The sequence below is a fragment of the Rhinoderma darwinii genome, chromosome 4, assembly GCF_050947455.1.
Source record: "Rhinoderma darwinii isolate aRhiDar2 chromosome 4, aRhiDar2.hap1, whole genome shotgun sequence".
In the NCBI taxonomy this organism is placed as follows: domain Eukaryota; kingdom Metazoa; phylum Chordata; class Amphibia; order Anura; family Rhinodermatidae; genus Rhinoderma; species Rhinoderma darwinii.
The window spans coordinates 87628519-87649040 of record NC_134690.1 but is presented as its reverse complement, the minus strand read 5'-3'; the positions used below and the strand labels follow the sequence as shown (position 1 = coordinate 87649040).

The 20522-nt window shown below is 42.9% G+C and overlaps 1 protein-coding gene across 2 annotated transcripts in view; it reads right to left on the bottom strand.

The window, feature by feature from the left end:
* NGEF (neuronal guanine nucleotide exchange factor) overlaps window positions 1-20522 on the bottom strand; it is a 179239-nt gene that overhangs the window by 2233 nt on the left and 156484 nt on the right. For both annotated transcript variants that reach the window (XM_075861321.1, XM_075861322.1), the window contains 2 exons: window positions 12144-12223; window positions 8002-8106 (listed from right to left, as the gene is read on the bottom strand). In XM_075861321.1, coding sequence (XP_075717436.1) covers window positions 8002-8106; window positions 12144-12223 — 185 coding nt within the window. The remainder of the gene's footprint in view (window positions 1-8001; window positions 8107-12143; window positions 12224-20522) is intronic.

The following is a 20522-nucleotide window of genomic DNA, read 5'->3' as shown; positions in this document are numbered from 1 at the left end:
AAACTATGGTGTAGCATATGGAAGTAGGAAGGCTCAAGGCTGTTATCGCAAAGTCTTCTTATAACTTGGCCCCAAGCTCAATGAGTACATGGAGATATTCATCAACAGGCCCTTTGTGAAACTGCTCAGTTTAATAAAGATAAGCTTTATAAATGTATCAGCCTGATTTGTATTTTCTTTTCTTCTCTTTTTACTAATGAATAAGAGAAGATTATACTCCAACAATACCTGAAATGTTACACTCTAGCTGTCTCTAGATTCATTTGCTTTAGGCCTCATTTACACGAGCGTGTGCGTTTTGCGCGCGCAAAAAACGCTGCGTTTTGCGCGCGCAAAAGGCACTTGGCAGCTCCGTGTGTCATCCGTGTATGATGCGCGGCTGCGTGATTTTCGCGCAGCCGCCATCATAGAGATGAGGCTAGTCGACGCCCGTCACTGTCCAAGGTGCTGAAAGAGCTAACTGATCGGCAGTAACTCTTTCAGCACCCTCGACAGTGAATGCCGATCACAATATACACCAACCTGTGAATAAAAAAAGACTTTCATACTTACCAAGAACTTCCTGCTTCCTCCAGTCCGGGCTCCCGGCCGTTGCCTTGGTGACGCGTCCCACTCTTGTCATCCGGCCCCACCTCCCAGGATGACGCCGCAGTCCATGAGACCGCTGCAGCCTGTGATTGGCTGCAGCCTGTGCTTGGCCTGTGATTGGCTGCAGCTGTCACTTGGACTTAACTGTCATCCCGGGAGGTCGGACCGGAGTTATCGGTAAGTCAGAACGTCTTTTTTTTTTTACAGGTTCATGGATTTTCGGAGCGGAAGTCACTGTCCATGGTGCTGAACCAGTTTAACGCTTTCAGCACCGTGGACAGTGACTGTCTCCTGACGTCGCGTACCCGGACATTTTTTACCGGTTTCGGTCAAAACGAGTTTGGCCGAACCCGGTGAAGTTCGGTGCGCTCATCTCGAATTTGACACTCCGTTTGGATGTTTGTAAACAGAAAAGCACGTGGTGCTTTTCTGTTTACATTCAGGAGTTTGACAGCTCTTGCGCGAATCACGCAGTTCGCACGGAAGTGCTTCCGTGCGGCATGCGTGGTTTTCACGCACCCATTGACTTCAATGGGTGCGTGAGTGCGCGAAAAACGCACGATTATAGAACATGTCGTGAGTTTTTTTCTGCGCACATGCGCTGAGCGCAATTCACGCATCGTCTAAACTGCCCCATTGACTAATATAGGTGCGTACGACATGCGTGCAAAGCACGCGCGTCGCACGCGCGTATATTACGTTCGTGTAAATGAGGCCTTACAGTCAATTTTAGAAAGATATGGTAAAATAATGAACAGAACATTTGTGTAGCTGTAGTTCTTAGTATTTGGAGTATTGTGTGAATGAGTAGTAATGCTTGCAGTGTGGTATCCACTCCATAATACCAAACTATTTGAAGTAACCATTCCCAGAATCGCCATTATTTCATTGTTTGCTTTTTCTACACTACAGAACTAGAATATTATTGGTGGAATGAATCTACTGCTCCGAAACCCAGTCGTTTTACAGATAGACATAGTGAACAATATTGAAAAGTTCCGGGGAGCTGCTACTGGAGAAAGTGTGTCTGTTGTGGTGGGAAGGCTAGGGGTGTGTGATGGTGGGCAGGAGGCAGGGTTGGACTGACCCACCAGAGGAGCTTTGATACAATAATGGACCCCTAATAAAACAGGGCACCAAAGATCCAGCAGAAGACAATCCCATTTGGAGATGACTTTGTAGCCAATTACATGCCACTAGGTTCTATTTTTTATGGGTTAATTTTTCTATAACTTTTTTGACCTTATTGATGATATGTCCTCTGTGTACAATGACATCAACAAAGATTGCAATGCAATTAAAAGTAGATGTGTACATGTTCTATATAGATGGAAGGTAAACCCTCAGAATAATTTCCTTTGGAAGGTTCAAGGAAACCCAGTCCAATGCTGGTAGGAGGCACAGACACCCTAAATTTGTTTATTCTGGTTAACAATGGTGATCTGGTTTATAATAGATCATCACTATTAGGGTATGTTCACACGCCCTATTTACGGACATAATTCAGGCATTTTATGCCAGGAATTACGCCCGAAAATACGGCTCCAAAGCGTTGGCAAACACCTGCCCATTGAATTCAATGGGTCTCACAGTGTTCTGTGCAGACGGCTATTTATTTACGTGCCGCTGTCAAAAGACGGCGCATAAAAAGACGCTCGCGTCAAAGATGAGCGTGTCACTTATTGGGACGTAATTGGAGCCGTATTTCTTTGACTCCATTGAAAAACAGCTCCAATTACGTCCGTTATGGATGCCGCGAAAAGCGCCTGCACATGCAAAAACATCTGAAATTCAGGAGCTGTTTTCGCCTGAAAACAGCTCCGTAATTTCAGACGTATTTTACGTTTGCGTGTGAACATACCCTTACACTATCAATACTGAGGGCAATGGAGACGGGGAAAGTCTTTCCATCGGGCAGGACAGGTTTACTTTCTTTCACTACATAAAGTATAAAACAGCCTTTATTATAGTATTTACCTAAGATTATAATCAATATAAGAAGCAAATCTTACATACCCTAACCCTAACCTTACCAAGTCTGGGCACCCACCCTGAAAGGGGCGACCCCAACCTCCAACCTGTTCCTAGGCAGGCTCTATTACAACTCTACAAATATCCAATGAATCCTTATTGCCCTGTGTCAATGATATTCACAGGCAATAGGAAGAAAAGATAGACCGGAAAGTGGGTGGGGTGAAGTTATACTAAAAAAAAGGGGCACATATACAAAGACAGATGGCCGTAGCGGTGCATAACAACTCCAACAAATCTGGTACACAAGGTGTAACAGTAGTCTCTGATGTTCAAGATAACATTCTAGATTCTGATTGAATTAGATATTCAAGACAAAGTTTATCTGTAAAGTTAACTTTTGACTAGGCGTAAGCACCCGGCAAACCAGGGCAAGTGCCAGGGCCCACTCCACTTGGTGGGGGGCCCCCTTGGCCGCCAGGTGCTGACGCTGCCGTCGTTAAGGCATCGCTGTCCATATATGGACAGTGATGTAAGAAGGAGAGGAGTCCCAGGCAGAGTGCTAGCTGCTCTGCGCCGGGACTCCGTGTCTGGCAAAGTGATGTCAGGACCAGAGCAGTGTCCCAGCCTGGCGTAGCTAGCAACTGCGACCGTGCCCCTAAGCCCGTGCCACACAGCGCCGACCGTGCTGGTTCCGCTTCCAACTTAGCCTGCGTCCACAGGACACAGATTCCGTTGGGTTGAATGCTGGAGCCTCGCTTCAGCATTCACTGTGACGTGAGCAGCTCGGCGCAGTCAGGCGCGATGTGATGTAATCATGCCTGTCTGCGACGAGTCACTCACAGGACAGTGCAGGGGAGGTAAAGGATCCACCACACGTCGTGGGAACGGGGGGGTAGGTAAGTAATTATGTTATTATTTTTCTATTAAGTACATATGGGGGCATTATACTAGGTATGGGAGGGGGCATTATACTGTATGGGACAGCTATCCTGGGCATTATACTGTATGGGGCAGCTATGAGAGGCATTATACTGTATGGGGCATTATACTGTATGGGGCAGCTATGGAAGGCATTATACTGTATGGGGCAGCTATGGGGGCCATTATACTGTATAGTTCAGCTATGGGGGGCATTATACGGTATGGGGGGCATTATACTGTATGGGCCAGCTATGGGGGCATTATACTGTATGGGGGCATTATACGGTGTGTGGCTGCTATAGGAGCATTATACTGTGGAGGCAGCTATGGGGGCAATATACTGTGAGGGTGGCAGCTATGGGGGGTTCATTATACTATGGGGCATTATACTGTGGGGGCATTCATGGGGTCTGTCGGGCAAGGCAGCTGGGCATAGGCGTGCGCAGAGGTCTGGTGGTGTTGGGGAGGGGTAAGGGGGCCTAAGCTGAATTCTTGCACAAGGGCCCATGAGCCTTTTAGCTACGCCACTCCCAGGCAGAGTGCTAGTAGTGCTCTGCCCAAGACTATGGCTCTGGTGTTGCCCCTGACAACACTGTCCATATATAGACAGTGACGTCAGGGGCTGTGTGGCACTATCTACAGAGGGCACTAAATTTATGGGGGTACAAACTGGGGACCTAGCTCCTATATGGGGGCATAGACAGTTACCATTTTTGGTATTTTACTGCCGCCATGAGTTCCCCCTCAAAGGGGCCAACTAAGTCTGTGTCGCCCAAGGGCCCACATAAACCTGGAGCCGGACCTGAGTGGGGGGACATTAGAGTCTGTTAGGGTTTCCTTAGGTAGGATTTGCTTTGTATGTGTTACAATTTTTTAGTAAATACTATAATAAAGGCTAAGTTTTATACTTTACTATTTGTTTTCTACGACTAGGGGACTGTTGCCTTTGTAATTTATATGGTAAAATATCTGAAGAGTTTCTGATAATGAGGCCTCTAAAAGTTCTCTTTTTGGCAGATTGAAAACACAGCATCTAGTTCTTATTGGTTGAAATGAAAAAATAAAACTGTTCTTAAAAACCCCATGCAAAAATATTAATACTGTACATTTGTGATGCACTTTTATCTCAAACATTTAATCCCATATTGGAAGGCTGAAGCATTTTGTTACAGATGGTCACTATTTAAACAAGCCTGCTAGCTCACATTACACATGTTACCCCTCACAATGCACAGAGAGAGAGAGAGAGAGAGAGAGAGACTGACTGCTAGAACCAGTGCTGATGCTGCTGTGATCACAGGACTTTATTTACTAGCAATGTCCCTCTACAGACACACAGACAGCTTCTAATTCCCTGTTTGGGTAAGGCTGCGTTCACATCTGCATTCTGGCTTCCATTCTAGTGTATCCGTGAGAGGACCACAAGAACTGAAGTTAACGTATTTGTCAAAAAATACATTGATTTCAATGGGTTTTATTTTTGCATCAGTTGGGCTCTGTTCCATCAGGTGTCCGTTTTTTGGACAGAAGAAATACCGTAGTCTGCTGCACTAATGTTTCAGTCAAAAACTACGGAAACCTGACAGAAAGGAGCTTTCCGTTTTTTTAAATTGAAGTCAATGGATGACGGATACAAACTGATATGACATCCATTTGTATGAGTTATGCATTACGTTTAACGGATCAGGTTTTCTTCTGCACATGCGCAGACTAAGGCTTCGTTCATATCTACGTCAGGGCTCCATTCTGACATTCCGTCTGAGCTTTCCGTCAGAACGTAGCCCTGACTGAAACAAACGGAAACCATAGGTTTCTGTTTCCATCACCATTGATTTTTATTCAATCAAAATGAGGGAACCCTTTCACAACGGAGGCAAACGGAAACCATTTGCACCGAATCCGTCACCTTTGAAATCAATGGTGATGGAAACGAAACCTTTGGTTTCAGTTTGTGTCAGTCAGGTCTCCGTTCCGACAAAAAGCTACAACGGAACGTCGGAACGGAGCCCTGACGCAGATGTGAACATAGCCTAAGATATTCAAGTTATTTGTGCTTGCATTCTTTATTTTTCTAGCTATTTTCTCTCACCAGGAAGGAAGTAAAGGGCTGCAATGATTCAAGTCTACTCGTACTCTGCCCTATACTGAAATGAATAGTGTTGTGTCTGCAAGTTATTGAAGCTAATAAACAGCATAAAGCACTTATATTTGAATTCTAGATTATAAACTTGAATTTACACACACAGCTACATATCCTATGAGGTTTTTAAGAGAATCACTGGAGGTACGCTTTAATGAAAACTTTTGATCAGGAGTAGAAATACCCTGTAGCCTTTGCCAACCTCTGTAGTGTGGGGGTGGGCTGGCAAGGCATGGGCATCTGGTGCAGTGGGTCAAGGAGGTGGAAAAAGCTCCTCTGCCTTGGATATGCTATTTAGATACAAGACCAGGACAGCAAATTGAATCTTTGCTCCTGGGTTTCCTGTATATTACCCATAGTTTGTTACTGGTTACCTGATATAGAACGATCTGACTGTAGAACCACCTCCTATCTGTCATCCTAAACAATAGACTTGCTTTTAAGTGCCATGTCCCATTCTACCTGTGTGCTGTGTTTTACATATAACAGATGTCTCTCCCTGCTGCTCCACATAATAGGCAATTGCATTTTTATTATGGAAATTCTTTCAATATAATCCTTACCCATTATGTAGATTTGTTAATAAAGATAAATACAAGTGCAGTTATAATAGCGCTCATTATCTTACTCACATGATAATTCTCTTCTGTAAACACCCACTGCACAGTATACTCTGCTAGTTCCATTTTTCTTTTTATATTAAAGTGGTTAACAGATTGGAACTTCATCAGTTGCCTATTCCTTTTTAGGCCAGGACTACACCTAGACTTTTTGTAGTGCCACCGATTGATTTTAGCTATTGAGCTATAGCTGCAGTCCAAATGAATACATTGAGTTACATATAATCTTGTGGACTGCTGTCACTCAATAGTTTTTTTTTTAAATAATGCATCTTTTATTATTTGCATAAATAAAAAAACAAAAACAAAACATTGTATCGACCAACATAGCTGTTACAGGTATTATACAAACATCTTGTATATTATACCCCCCTCCAACCCTAACCCACCCTAAGTGATGGACGGAAGCAAAAAAAAAAAAACGAAAAAACGTTCACTCAATAGTTAAAATCAATCAGTAGAACTGCAAAAAGTCTGAAGGTAGTTTTACACGGCCCGACCTGGGCCATGTAAACGAGCGCCGATCAACGAGACAGGACGAGCGCTCGTTACTCCAATTGCTCGTCCCCATACATTATTATCATGTCGGGCAGCACAACTCTCAGTTTACACAGGGAGATGTGTTGCCGACAATGATAATATTTTGGGCATTTAAAACTATACAATAAGCCGATGAACGAGCTGATCGTTACCCTGTCTACACAGGGCAATTATCGTGAACGAGCGTTCTGTGAACACTCATTTGCCCGATAATTGGCTGGTGTAATTGGGCCCTTACACAGGAAAGCTGCAACCACCGGATAGGTCATCAATATATCATCGGAGCGGGTCCGACACCCGAATCCCGCACCGATCAGCCGCTGTTATGGCACATAATGCTATGTACGAAGCTGGAAGCAGTTGGCTACGTACATAGCATAGTGGCCCTGCTGCAGAACTGCAGGTCTGCTCCTATTCATTTGAATAGGAGCAGATATGCAGTACTGCAGCATGGCCGCTATTCTGTGGCTGGAGCCAACTGCTTCTGGCATGTATGTCTGATGCACGGAGGCACCGGACCAGCTGATCTGTGCGGGGTCCGGGAGTCTGACCCCCACAGATCATGTGCTTATGACCTATCTGGTGGATAGGTCATCAGTTGTCAGAAGGTGAAAAACCCCTTTAAAGTGGTTGTATGAGATTAAAAATCATATCAGCTTTCTACCACTGTGTGGATGTAGGGTAGCCCCATTCTCCTGAATCTTTGCAGTGAATACTAATAAGTTTACATTGGTGTCTCCAACCTTTGGCTCACTAGCTGCTGCAAAACTACAACTTCCAGCATGCCCTGACAGCCACAGTTTGGAGACCCCTGGTCTACAGCTACATTAACAAACACCAATGGGTGTGCAATACTAATTCAAAAGAAGGCAAAACGTAGAACAATGTCTCTTATATAATCTGTGTACCTGCTCTCCTATCACCTTCCGGCCAGGCTGTCATCCTGCACGGAGACTTGCAGAAATGTCTGCAGATAAAATGAAATCTACTCTGCATTTTGGCAAATTGTTTATTTTTTTTACACTCACATAATAGTTGAGCAGATGAATCTTGTCACTTTGCTACAAATATTAAGCCTCAACCCGTCACTCAGAAAAGCAATTCATCCTGCCACTCTGACATAGGTATTCTGCTCTTGAAATCTGTCAAATTCTTATTATGAATTTCAAAATGCAAATGTCCATTGGGATCTGAGCCTGTCACTAGTGGGACACATACCATCATCTGTCTTGTCCAGCACATTGAGAAGGTCTGCCAGATCAAGAGACAGCTCATCCGGCTCCTGGGCAATGTAAGGGTGGACGCACTGCACTTGTGGACAGTCTATAGGGAGAGAAAAGTAAAAAAAAGAAATGAGCAGAAGAAAAGAAAAAAAATATGGTTTTAGAAAACAAATCGGCACAATTCTAAAAAGAAAACAATCCACGTAGATTTCTAAGGGGCTGCCTGGAGAGGTATGACGTGTACTGGGCTTTGTGGGTTGGCATGTTGTCATTTAAAACGTTTTTTTTTTCCCACAGAAACAGTATCACATTTCCGCATGGATTTCTCTTGAATGGAGCTGCAATAGCCCATGGACGAGAATGGTGCTGTTTATGGGGGGAAAAAAAAGTATCCATAACCCATGACATTTGTAATTTTTCCGTCGAGAGCCTTATGAGGACTTTTTTGTATTTTTTAATGTCACCACTTTGGGGTGCATGTATAACTTTTATAATTTTTTTTGGAGGAGGTGTTTTTAAAAAAAACAACAGCTTTTTTTATGTTTTACTACTTATACACAATAAAATCACTTTAAAAAAATAAATAAAATAATGTCTGTGAACTAGTTTGTAAATTCAAGTTTCTCATCTAGAACTAAAAGATGAGTGCCCTGTGCTGTTTATTATATTTCCAGGCTGCACGCTCAATTAACTTCAGTATAAAGCAGAGTAGTTAAAAGGGGTTGTCCAGGCACGGACAACAGATGACCTATCCACAGGGGTTGTCCGACTCCCGGGCCCGCACTGATCAGCTGCCCTGGCTGCCTCTGGGCGACGGATGTTATGAAGAGTATGCAGTATTCCGAGTCGGAAGCAAATGGCTCCGACTACTGCATAGCGGCCATGCTGCAGAACAGCAACTCTACTCCTATTCAATTGAATAGGAGCTAAGCTGCAGTTCTGCAGCTCCGCCACTACTCCGTGACCAGAGCCATCTGCTTCCGGCATGGACAACCGGTGGCGGAGGCAGCCGGAGCAACTGGTCAGTGCGGGGTCAGAGTGTTGGACCCCCACCAATCATATACTCATGAGCTATCCTGTGGACAACCCCTTTAAAGACTTAAACTACCTGTGCTCAAAACATTTGAATCCTCACCCGTGGGACATATAAAGCCCTGCCTCCAATCTGCACAGAAACACCCACAAAACCGCCCAGAAATGCCCATTTTGGACGCATAAGCCCCACCCCTTTTGAGTTCCATTTTGGAATTCTGCAAAAAACAGGATCGTTGGGAGGTATGGAATTACTACAGCCCCTTAGTTCCTCCTTGCTTATGTCATCTGCAGGGACAGATAGAGAGAAGAGAAAACTTGAATATCTTGCCCAAACAGGAAATGACAATTGTGTGTCTGGAGAGGGAACTTTCTAGTTAATGAAGCCCTGTGATTACAGCAGCCTCTGCAGGGTTTCAAGCAATGTGTAGGAGTTTACTGACATGGGAAGGTGGGGGGGGGGGGAGAATGGCAACTGCAAGTCCCCATGCCTGTATTGACTGCCCGTGATTGCGAGCACAGACGGCCACCGACAGCCACCTGCAATTTCGGCTTGTGCTCCTATACTAAGAATGGGAGCACAGTCCGTAAAAAGCAAAAGATAGGACATGTCCTATCTTTTGCGGCAGCTTTCTACGGCCCGTACACCTTCCCGTAAATATACGGGAAGCTTTCCGTGGTCAATAGAAATTAATAGGTCCGTAATTGCAGACCACAATTACGACCCGGAATTACGGATGAATTCTACGGTCGTGTGCATGGGGCCTAAGGTGAGCTATCAGGCTTATAGAGACAGTGACCGGGCTGCAACTCCACTGTATCTGTAACATGGCATACAATGAAACCTTCCTGTTAGTGAATTAGGAGGAAGGAGAGATCTGCGGCACAACGGCTGAGCTGTGAAGGGAAAGGCCCCACAAAGGTACTGTACATGAAGACCTAAGAGCACTGTGATGTTTTTATTTTTCACTGGTTGTACGCTTTAAAACTATTTTCAACAGAAAGCAGGTAGTGTTACATTGTAGAAATGAGTTAGGACTGGCAGGACTGGGCAAGCTTCACAGTCCATTCTTCATTGTAGTCATCACAGGTTGGAAGAATATGTCTGTATAGAGAACGACTGTCTGTATCTCCTTGCATGACTAACGATCATTCAATTCCTTCCTTTAATAGCATTTTTCCGTGTTCCTTCCCCAAGGCTAGCGGCTGGCAGCCTTCCACTCAACTATCTCAAATTCATGCAGATGATTCTTTATGTTTGGTACTATGTTTAATCAAAGTCTTGTTGGATTATTTTTATTTTGGGATCGGTTATCTTGCAAAAAACACACTCGGAAATGTAAACAAAATATGACAGCATGTTCTATAAAACTGTCACAACCCAAGAATTAGAAGGGTAAGTCCTGACAAGTCATTGATAATTGGGTCAAACATTGATGGATGCAGCTCGCAGTTGAAATGAGCAGTGCAATACTTCTCCATGAGAACTCATTAAAATGTGACACTATTTGATCAGGGAAAAAATCTAGATATTATCCGTAGCGCTTTCTACAGCTGCTGAGACTGAAAAACTGCACATTGCCCAGTCTGAAGCGCAAAAGTTATTTTATTAAGACAGTAATCTATATACCTAGGGTGTGCACATTATAAGGGCCATCATAATAATACATCTATTCACATTACTAAGGACTGTCGCTGCGATCCAGAACAATATTGAATTGAAGCCCAGCAGTAGATTACCCTGTAGAAGCCCGGACCATGTTGCAGATCAAGGCAGAGATCAATTGGACATTTGTTGTTTTAACATATGGTGTGGTCTAGAATGACAACCTCACGAGAATGACAAAAATCTTGTTGTCCTTTCTGTGAGTTAAAGCTCTTACAATCAATGGATGTTAGTGTGTTTCCCCTACATTGCCCAACATGCAGCCGATCATCAGACTGGCCATAAGCAACCAGCCAGGTCTCTCCGGCCTTACATGTATCTACACTAGACTCTGTTTGGAGCAGAACGCTTGCTATCACTACTTTGGATTAAGTCCTTATTAATGGTAGGACCTATGTGTACATTGATCACAAAATTTATGATGCAGTTTAAAGTGGAATACGTTCTATATAACTAATGAATAAGCCCTTGGAATAACTTATTTTAGTCGGTCCAATATATCCCAGACTAGTGTCATCCATCTTGAATAACATTGTCACTATTGTTTTCATTACATAGTACATATCATCAGTAACGTCTTAGGTTATTTGTGAATCAACCCATAAGAAATAGACCACAGTGGTAAGTGATTGGTTCCAAAGTCAACTCCAAATGGGGCTGTGTTCTGCTGTACCTTTGGGGCCTTTTATTGTGTCAGAGTCTGGGTCCACCGGAGGATCCTCTGGTACTCTGGTTAGTCAGTCCGACCCTGCCCCAGACCATGAATAAAAGCAGATCTTCAAGCTTTGCTTACAGACGTGTTTTCATTTGTGGTCATAATTCTTTTGACTGCCAGGTCAAGGAAGATGAATACTCCATGTAGTGCGTCTTTATGAGGAGCCAAATTTTATTAATATTTCACTCATATTAACCATAATAAACACAATGCTTTTTGTGTGTAGGGTTTGCTTGTATATTAGTGTATCAGCCCTTTAAAGAGAACCTGTCACTAGGTTATATATAAGTTAAACTGGTTTACTCACCTGAATAGAGCCTTCTCCCTGATTTCTTGGAGCTCCCGTTCTAGAGATATGGTCCACTGTTGTGTTGGCTCCCTCTATGCTAATTTGCAGGAGTTAGCCAACGGGGTGGAGCTAGCTTCCCTGCCTCTGATGCTGACCAATCAATGTGAGACAGCTTGAGGATAGTTCACGCCCTGTTGGCTAACTAGAGCAAAATAGCATAGAGGGAGCCAATACAACAGTGGGCCATATCTCTGAAACGGGGGCTCCAGGAAAAAAAAAGAAACAGCGCTTAGATCAGGGAGACAGCGCTATTTAGGTCAGTATTTAATCAAGTCGGAAATAATATCCTAAGCAGCCTAGTCTTCAAAAGTGATTTGTAAACGTAAAAAGAAACATTTTGACCTCCTATATTTTTTTTTATTATTTATAACTTACCAAATACCCGGGCAGTGATGGAAACAAATTTTGTTCTTCGATTTGGAACGAGAGACGTCATCCAGCGCTTCATTTCACTTCTGAAAAACACATATTTTTCACGCTCACATATGTAGAATATAAATCTCAGGGACCATCTCCATTCATCGAACCATAGTAGAAGTAGTCCCTTATTACATCAGTATCTCTCTACATGTTAAACTCCATTAATCTGTTCCAGAATTCCTACTAATTCTTCATCAGACAAGAATAGTCCCAATATTTGATTGATTTGACATTCCCTTATGTCCCCGGCAGCACATATGGGTTATCTTGTAGATCTGCCTACGTCCAGGACCGTAGCATAAAACAAAAAACAAACATGCACAGCAGCCAATGAAATCCTCTCACATACTATAACAGGCACTTAACACAATGGTACAACTGTTTATTTTATGTGGTCCACGTCCTAGGGGTAGGGTGTGAGGGTTAATAGTGCCAGTGCTTTAAATGCCGTTTTGTTTCTGTTTGTGAAGCAAAAGCAAGGAGTGGAAAGTAAAGGGAGAGGAATAACATCGGAAAGATTCTACTTCTCTATTGGTGGTAAAAGGAGAGAGGAGCATCGGTGCTAGGGTAAGTTCACACATAGTGTAAATACTGCGGATCTGCATCATAATACAGTAGCAGCAGAGTGGTTGAGATTAGAACAAATGTCATCCACACGCTGCGTAAATGATGAGCAGTAAAACCGCTCACAAATTGACTTGCGGTGTGTTTTTTTAATCCACAGCATGTCAATTATATTTGTCTAATCGCTGCTTTTTTGCTGCTGGTCTTCCCCATTGAATGCAATGGGGAGGTAAATCAAAATAAATAAAATAAATAGCGGCGGAAAAGCTTCCATTCTACCGCAAAAATCGCAGCTCAAAAAAACAGCAACTTATACTTACGCAGAATTCTGTGATTCTTTATCCAGGCCGGCCTCCTGGGATGACGTATCATCACATGTGACCGCTGCAGCTAATCACAGGCTGCAGCGATCACATGGGATGAAACGTCATCCCAAGAGGCCAGTCTGCAGGACGTCAGGGGGTAAGTGTGAGCGTTTTTCTTTTCCGCTTCTGTTTTCCTCAATAGACATTCCGGACGAAAAAATACGCTACAATTGGGTGCAGTTTTTCATCCGGAAATCCCTGCGTACCTTTACGCAGCATATCCGCCCTGTGTAATCTTATCCCTACAGTCTTCTTTGGTTGTTTTTATCTATTCTTGACTCCTGTTATTAGTGGGAATTTATTAAGATTTGCATTTCATACGCCAGTCTTAACTAAACTACGTCAGAGTGAAAAGTGCCAAATTTATTTCAGACAAACTACTCTTAATAAATTTGGCGCATACCGGGCATTAAATCTACACCAGCTATAAACAGGCATCGATTTGACCTACAGTTTGTGCCATCTTCTGGCTTTAGAAATCTGTCAAATACTTTCCCTGTTAACAACGTCCACTTCTCGACACTTCTTAAAAGTGGCAAGATGAGAGAAAAGTCGCACATTTTTAAGTAAATATTGAGTGCGCCAAAATTTGCATCCCTTGTTACCACAGAAACATGGCATGTAGCCAATAATAAATTCTAACAAATTCTGTTTGCTGCTGAGCTGCTGTAGAACAGTTAGGCTGGATTCACACGAGCATGTTTGGTCCGTTAACCCCTTCCCGCTCCTTGACGTACTATTACGTCATGGCAGCTGTATCGTTCGCGCTCCATGACGTAATAGTACGTCTCGGGAGTAACGGCCGTTTCGGCCGTCCTCCCGACACATACAGGAGCTGTGACAGCTGCTGTCTCGTACAGCAGCTGTCACAGCTCCTACAGCGGGGACCGATCGCTGTGTCCCCGCTGATTAACCCCTTAAAAGCCGCGTTCTATAGAGATCGCGGCTTTTTAGGGGTTAAGCTGCCATCGCCGGCCTGCTACGCGATAGCGGCCGGCGATGGTGACTATGGCAACCGGACACCAAACAATGGCGTCCGGCTATGCCATAGACGGAAGCCTAGTGGGTCCTGACAACGTCAGGACCCACTATGCTTGCTGTCAGTGAGTAGCTGACAGTTCTAATACACTGCACTACGCATGTAGTGCAGTGTATTAGAATAGCGATCAGGGCCTCCTGCCCTCATGTCCCCTAGTGGGACAAAGTAATAAAGTAAAAAAAAAGTTAAAAAAAGATGTGTAAAATTAAGAAAATAAAAGATTTAAAAGTAATAAAAGTAAAAATCCCCCTTTTTCCCTTATCAGTCCTTTATTATTAATAAAAATATATAAACAAACAAATAAACTATACATAATTGGTATTGCCGCGTCCGTAACGGCCTGAACTACAAAATTATTTCATTATTCATCCCGCACGGTGAACGCCGTAAAATAAAATAATAATAAACCATACCAGAATCACAATTGTTTGGTCACTTCACCTCGCAAAAAATGGAATAAAAAGAGATCAAAAAGTCGCATGTACCTAAAAATGGTCCTGATCGTAACTACAGTTCGTTATGCAAAAAATAAGTCCTCGCACGGCTTTATTGATTGAAAAATAAAAACGTTATGGCGCTTAGAATAAGGGAACACAAAAAGTAAATGATTGTTTACAAAACGTATTTTATTGTGCAAACGCCATAAGACATAAAAAAAACCTATAAACATCTGGTATCGCCGTAATCGTATCGCCCCGCAGAATAAAGTGAATATGTCATTTATAGCGCACAGTGAACGCTGTAAAAAAAAAGAAAAAAAAAAACAATAGTAGAATTGCTGTTTTTTAGTCACCGTGCCACATAAAAATAGAATAAAAACTGATCAAAAAGCCGCATACACCCCAAGAAAACTACAATGCATTCCTCAAGGGGTCTAGTTTCCAAATTGGGGTCACTTTTGGGGGGTTCCCAATGTTTTGGCACCACAAGACCTCTTCAAACCGGACATGGTGCCTAATAAAAAAGAGGCCTCAAAATCCACTAGGTGCTCCTTTGCTTCTGAGGCCGGTGCTTCAGTCTATTACCGCACGAGGGCCACATGTGGGATATTTCTAAAAACTGCAGAATCTGGGCAATATGTATTAAGTTGCGTTTCTCTGATAAATCCTTTTGTGTTATAAAAAAAATGGTATAAAAAGGATTTTCTGACAAAAAAAAAATGTAAATTTCACCTCTACTTTGCTCTAAATTTTTGTGAAACACCTAATGGGTTCATAAACTTTCTAAATGCTGTTGTGAATACTTTGAGGGGTCTAGTTTCTAAAATGGGGTGTTTCATAGGGGTTTCTAAAATATGGGCCCCTCAAAGCAACTTCAGAACTGAACTGGAACCTAAAAAAATAAATAAATGAGGCAATACTTCGCTTCTTACATTATACTGATAATGAGCCGTGCCCACCCCGAGATGACCCCAGTTTTGACCGTTTGTATAAACGGAGACCCCTATTAGACCGTTCCAGTGCCCGGTTTTCCCAAGCATTCACCCCCGAGAAGTGTATTTCTATTGATGAGTCCCTGTTACATTTTAAAGGGAGGGTTCAATTCCACCAGTCCCTGCCGGGTAAGAAGGCAAGGTATGGGGTGAAGATGTATAAGCTGTGAGAGGGCATCAGGGTATACCTACAGGTTTAGGATATATGAAGGAAAGGCCACCCCCATACCAGACTGCATCCTGGACTACAATAGGTACATGGGAGGGATGGACTTGTAAGATCAAGTCCTGAAGCCCTACAGCGCCATGCGGTGTGGTATAAGAAGCTGGCCGTGCACATCATACAGATGGCTTTGTACAATGTGTAGGCCAGACGGGAACTTTCCTGGAATTTCAAGAGGTGATTATCAAGAACCTAATCTTTAGGGACCAAGAAGGGGGGGCACCCAGTACTTCTGGAAGCGAGGCCACACGCATCGTACCAGGGCAACACTTTCCAGGAGAAGTTCCCCAAACTGGCAAGAAGGGAAAAAGTCAAAAGAGGTGCAAAGTCTGCTATAAGAGGGGGATAATGGATGACACAATATATCAATGTGACACGTGTCCCGAATAACCAGAGCTCTGTATGAAAGAGTGTTTTAAAATTTATCATACATCCCTTGGTTTATAATTTACCCCAATTTTACTTACCCTGATGCACTCCGCACAGCTTATCCCCCCTCGTCTTTCCCCTCTGGGCCCTGCTGTGTGCCCAGGCAGCTGATAACAGCCACATGTAGGGTATTGCCATACCCGGGAGAACCCACATTACAGTTTATGGGGTGTATGTCTCCGGTCAAAATGCTCACTACACCTCTAGATAAATGCCTTAAGGGTGTAGTTTTTAAAACGGGGTCACTTCTTGCGGGTTTCAACCGTACTGGTACCTCAGGGGCTTCTGCATACATGACTTCGCACTAGAAAATCCCCAGTAGGCCAAATGGTGGTCCTTTCCTTCTGAGCCCTCCCATGGGCCCAAACGGCAGTTTATCACAACAAATGGGGTATTGCGGCACTCAGGACAAATTGCGCACCAGAATGGGGTATTTTGTTTCTTGTGAAAATAAGAAATTTTCAGCCAAAACTACATATTATTTGAAAAAAATAATTTTGTTTTCATTCCCAGCCCAATTCAAATAAGTTCTGTGAAAAAACTATGGGGTCAAAATGGTCACAACACCCATAAATGAATTCCTTGAGGGGTGTAGTTTCCAAAATGGGGTCATTTGTGGTAGGTTTCTATTGCTTTGATACCTCTGGGGCTCTGCAAATGCGACATGCCACCCGAAAACCAAACCAGCAAAATCTGTACTCCAAAGAACACACAGCGCTCCTTTCCTTCTGAGCCCTCCCATGGGCCCAAACGGCAGTTTATCACCACAAGTGGGGTATTGCCGCACTCAGGACAAATTGGGCAACAAAATTGAGTATTTTATTTCTTGTGAAAATAAGAATTTTTGAGCTAAAATGACATATTATTGGAAAAAATATATATTTTTTTAATTCCCAGCCCAATTCAAATAAGTTCTGTGAAGAAACTATGGAGTCTAAATGGTCACATTACCCATAAATGAATTCCTTGAGGGGTGTAGTTTCCAAAATGGGGTCACTTCCGGTGGGTTTCCATTGCTTTGATACCTCTGGGGCTCTGCAAATGTGACATGGCACCCTAAAACCAAACCAGCAAAATCTGTACTCCAAAGAACACACAGCGCTCCTTCCCTTCTGAGGCCTCCCATGGGCCCAAACGGCAGTTTATTGCCACAAATGGGGTATTGATGCACTCAGGAGAAATTGGGCAACAAAATTGAGTATTTTGTTCCCTGTGAAAATAAGAAATTTTGGTAAAAAAAATGTCATTTTTTTAATGTCACAGCCCAATTGAAATAGGTGCTGTGAAAAAACTGTGTGGTCAAAATGCTAACAACAACCATAAATGAATTCCTTGAGGGGTGTAGTTTTCAAAATGGGGTCACTTTTGGTGGGTTTCCATTGCTTTGATACCTCTGAGGTTCTGCAAATGCGACATGGCACCCGAAAACCAATCCAACAAAATCTGGACTCCAACAAACATATAGCGCTCCTTTCCTTCTGAGCCCTCCCATGGGCCCAAACGGCAGTTTATCACCACAAATGGGGTATTGCCACACTAAGGACAAATTGGGCAACAAAATGGGGTATTTTGTTCCCTGTGAAAATAAGAAATTTTGATCACAAATGACATTTTATTGGAAAAAATGACATTTTTTTCATTTCACAGCCCAATTCAAATACGTGCTGTGAAAAAACTGTGCGGTCAAAATGGTAACAACAACCCTAAATGAATTCCTTGAGGGGTGTAGTTTCCAAAATGGGGTCACTATTGGGGGACTCCTACTGTTTTGGCACCTCAACACCTCTTCAAACCTGGCATGCTGCCTAAAATATATTCTAATAAAAAAGAGGACTCAAAATGCACTAGGTGCTTCTTTGCTTCTAGGGCTTGTGTTTTAGTCCACGAGCGCACTAGAGCCACATGTGGGACATTTCTAAAAACTGCAGAATCTGGACAATACATATTTAGTAGTGTTTCTCTGGTAAAACCTTCTTTGTTACAGAAAAAAAAATGAATACAATTTAAATTCTGCAAGAAAAATGAAATTTGCAAATTTCACCTCCACTTTGCTTTAATTCCTGTGAAATACCTGAAGGGTTAAAAAACTTTCTAAATGCTGTTTTGAATACTTTGAGGGGTCTAGTTTTAAAAATGGGGTGTTTTATCAGTGTTTCTAATACATAGGCCCCACAAAGCCACTTCAGAACTCAAGAGGTACCTTAAAAAAAAGGCTTTTGAAATTTTCTTAAAAATATGAGAAATTGCTGTTTATGTTCTAAGCCTTGTAACGTCCAAGAAAAATAAAAGAATGTTCAAAAAAGGATGCCAATCTAAAGTAGACATATGGGAAATGTGAACTAGTAACTATTTTGGGTGGTATAACCGTCTGTTTTACAAGCAGATGCATTTAAATTCTGAAAAATGCAATTTTTTCAAAATTTTCTCAAAATTTTGCAATTTTTCACCAATAAACACTGAATATATCGACCAAATTTTACCACGAACATGAAGCCCAATGTGTCACGAGAAAACAATCTCAGAATCGCTTGGGTAGGTTTAAGCATTCCGACGTTATTACCACATAAAGTGAAATATGTCAGATTTGAAAAATGGGCTCTGAGCCTTAAGGCCCAAACTAGGCTGCGTCCTTAAGGGGTTAAGGACGGAACGTATTTCAGCTGCAAGTCCCGGACCGAACACATTGCAGGGAGCCGGGCTCCTAGCATCATAGTTATGTACGACGCTAGGAGTCCCTGCCTCTCCGTGGAACTACTGCCCCGTACTGAAAACATGATTACAGTACGGGACAGTTGTCCTGCAGCGAGGCAGGTACTCCTAGCGTCGTACATAACTATGATGCTAGGAGCTCGGCTCCCTGCAGTGTGTTCGGTCCGGTACTTGCGGCCGAAATACGTTCCGTCCTTTACACAACGAACATGCTCGTGTGAATCCAGCCTTAGGGTATGTTCACACGTAGCAAAAACACTGCAGAATTACTACCGAATTTTCAGTGGGGAAATTCCACAGCTTTTTTACAAGAGAAATTAATATGCTGCAAATTGAGAACTTCTGCACAGAAAATCTGGTGAGGAATTCCGCAGCGTTTACGCTACATGTGAATATACCCTTAGGCTGGGTTCCAAAACAACGTAAACACTGCAGAATTTCCAAAACAGAATTCTGTGCAGAAATTCTGTAGCATTTACAGTAGCAGCAAAGTGAATGACGGAAATCTCAGCCACATGCCACACAAAAAAACAAAACGCAGAAAAGTCATGCGAAAAGTGTTCTGCGTTCCGACATTCAATTCCGCAGCATGTCTAATTATGCTGCATATTCTGTGCTGAGATGCTGCATGTTTGGCCCATAGACTTCAACGGGGAGCATAAATTCTGCAACAAGTGAGTTTTGTTGCGGTTTGCACAGCGGTTACGCAGAGGAAACGCAGTACAAACCTCTGGAAGTCCGTATGTGCACATAAACTTTGCTGTAATCAATGCTTGACACCAAATCCAAACTATTTGCTGCGGATTTCTGTGACTGAATTACCTGCGTTTTTTTTTCTTAGATTCTGCTGCAGATTTTCTGTAGCAGAAAGTCTGCAGCGTGTCCGTTGTGCGAGAACATACCCTTAGAGCTAGCCACATATGCCTTGAAAACAAAATCCTTCAATTTCAAAAGAAAAGGTCACACAGCCAGCAAAGCATCCCTCTCCAGGTGAAATGTATGTATTAGTATTGAGTGTTATACTCTACCAAGTCTGCCGCCACCAGTTGACCTTTGGGCCCACTAAACTAGGGCGAGAGCAGTATTGTGGGCAGAGTTTGCTAATGTATTATTGGAACAGATATGTAAAGCTTTCGGCAACTCCTAACACATTTGTCAAGCACTATTGCCTGGATCTCTTGGCATCTAGAGGTTTGGCCTTTGGCACAGGAGTACTAAATGCTGCAATACCCTGAGTACCTACATTTTTTTCTTTATTTACGTCCCATCCATGCTGCCGAGGATGTGCGGGAAGAATGACATTTGTTCCTGCCTGAAATTTCATTTTCCTCATGTCCGAAGGCAGCTTACTCCTGCCTTAAATAAATATTTTGAGCATCAATTTTGGCTATTTTATTACACACTTGTTCAGGGGCCTGCTATAGTTTGTGAGATGTTGTTATTGGCCGCTGTCTATATCTGTTTTATGTCCTTGTTATAGACTATGGTCCTGGACTTCGGCGTAGACACAAGATAACCCTTCGGATGTTTGGAAAATTATTTATTTCTTGCGCAATAATCTGACATTGTCAGG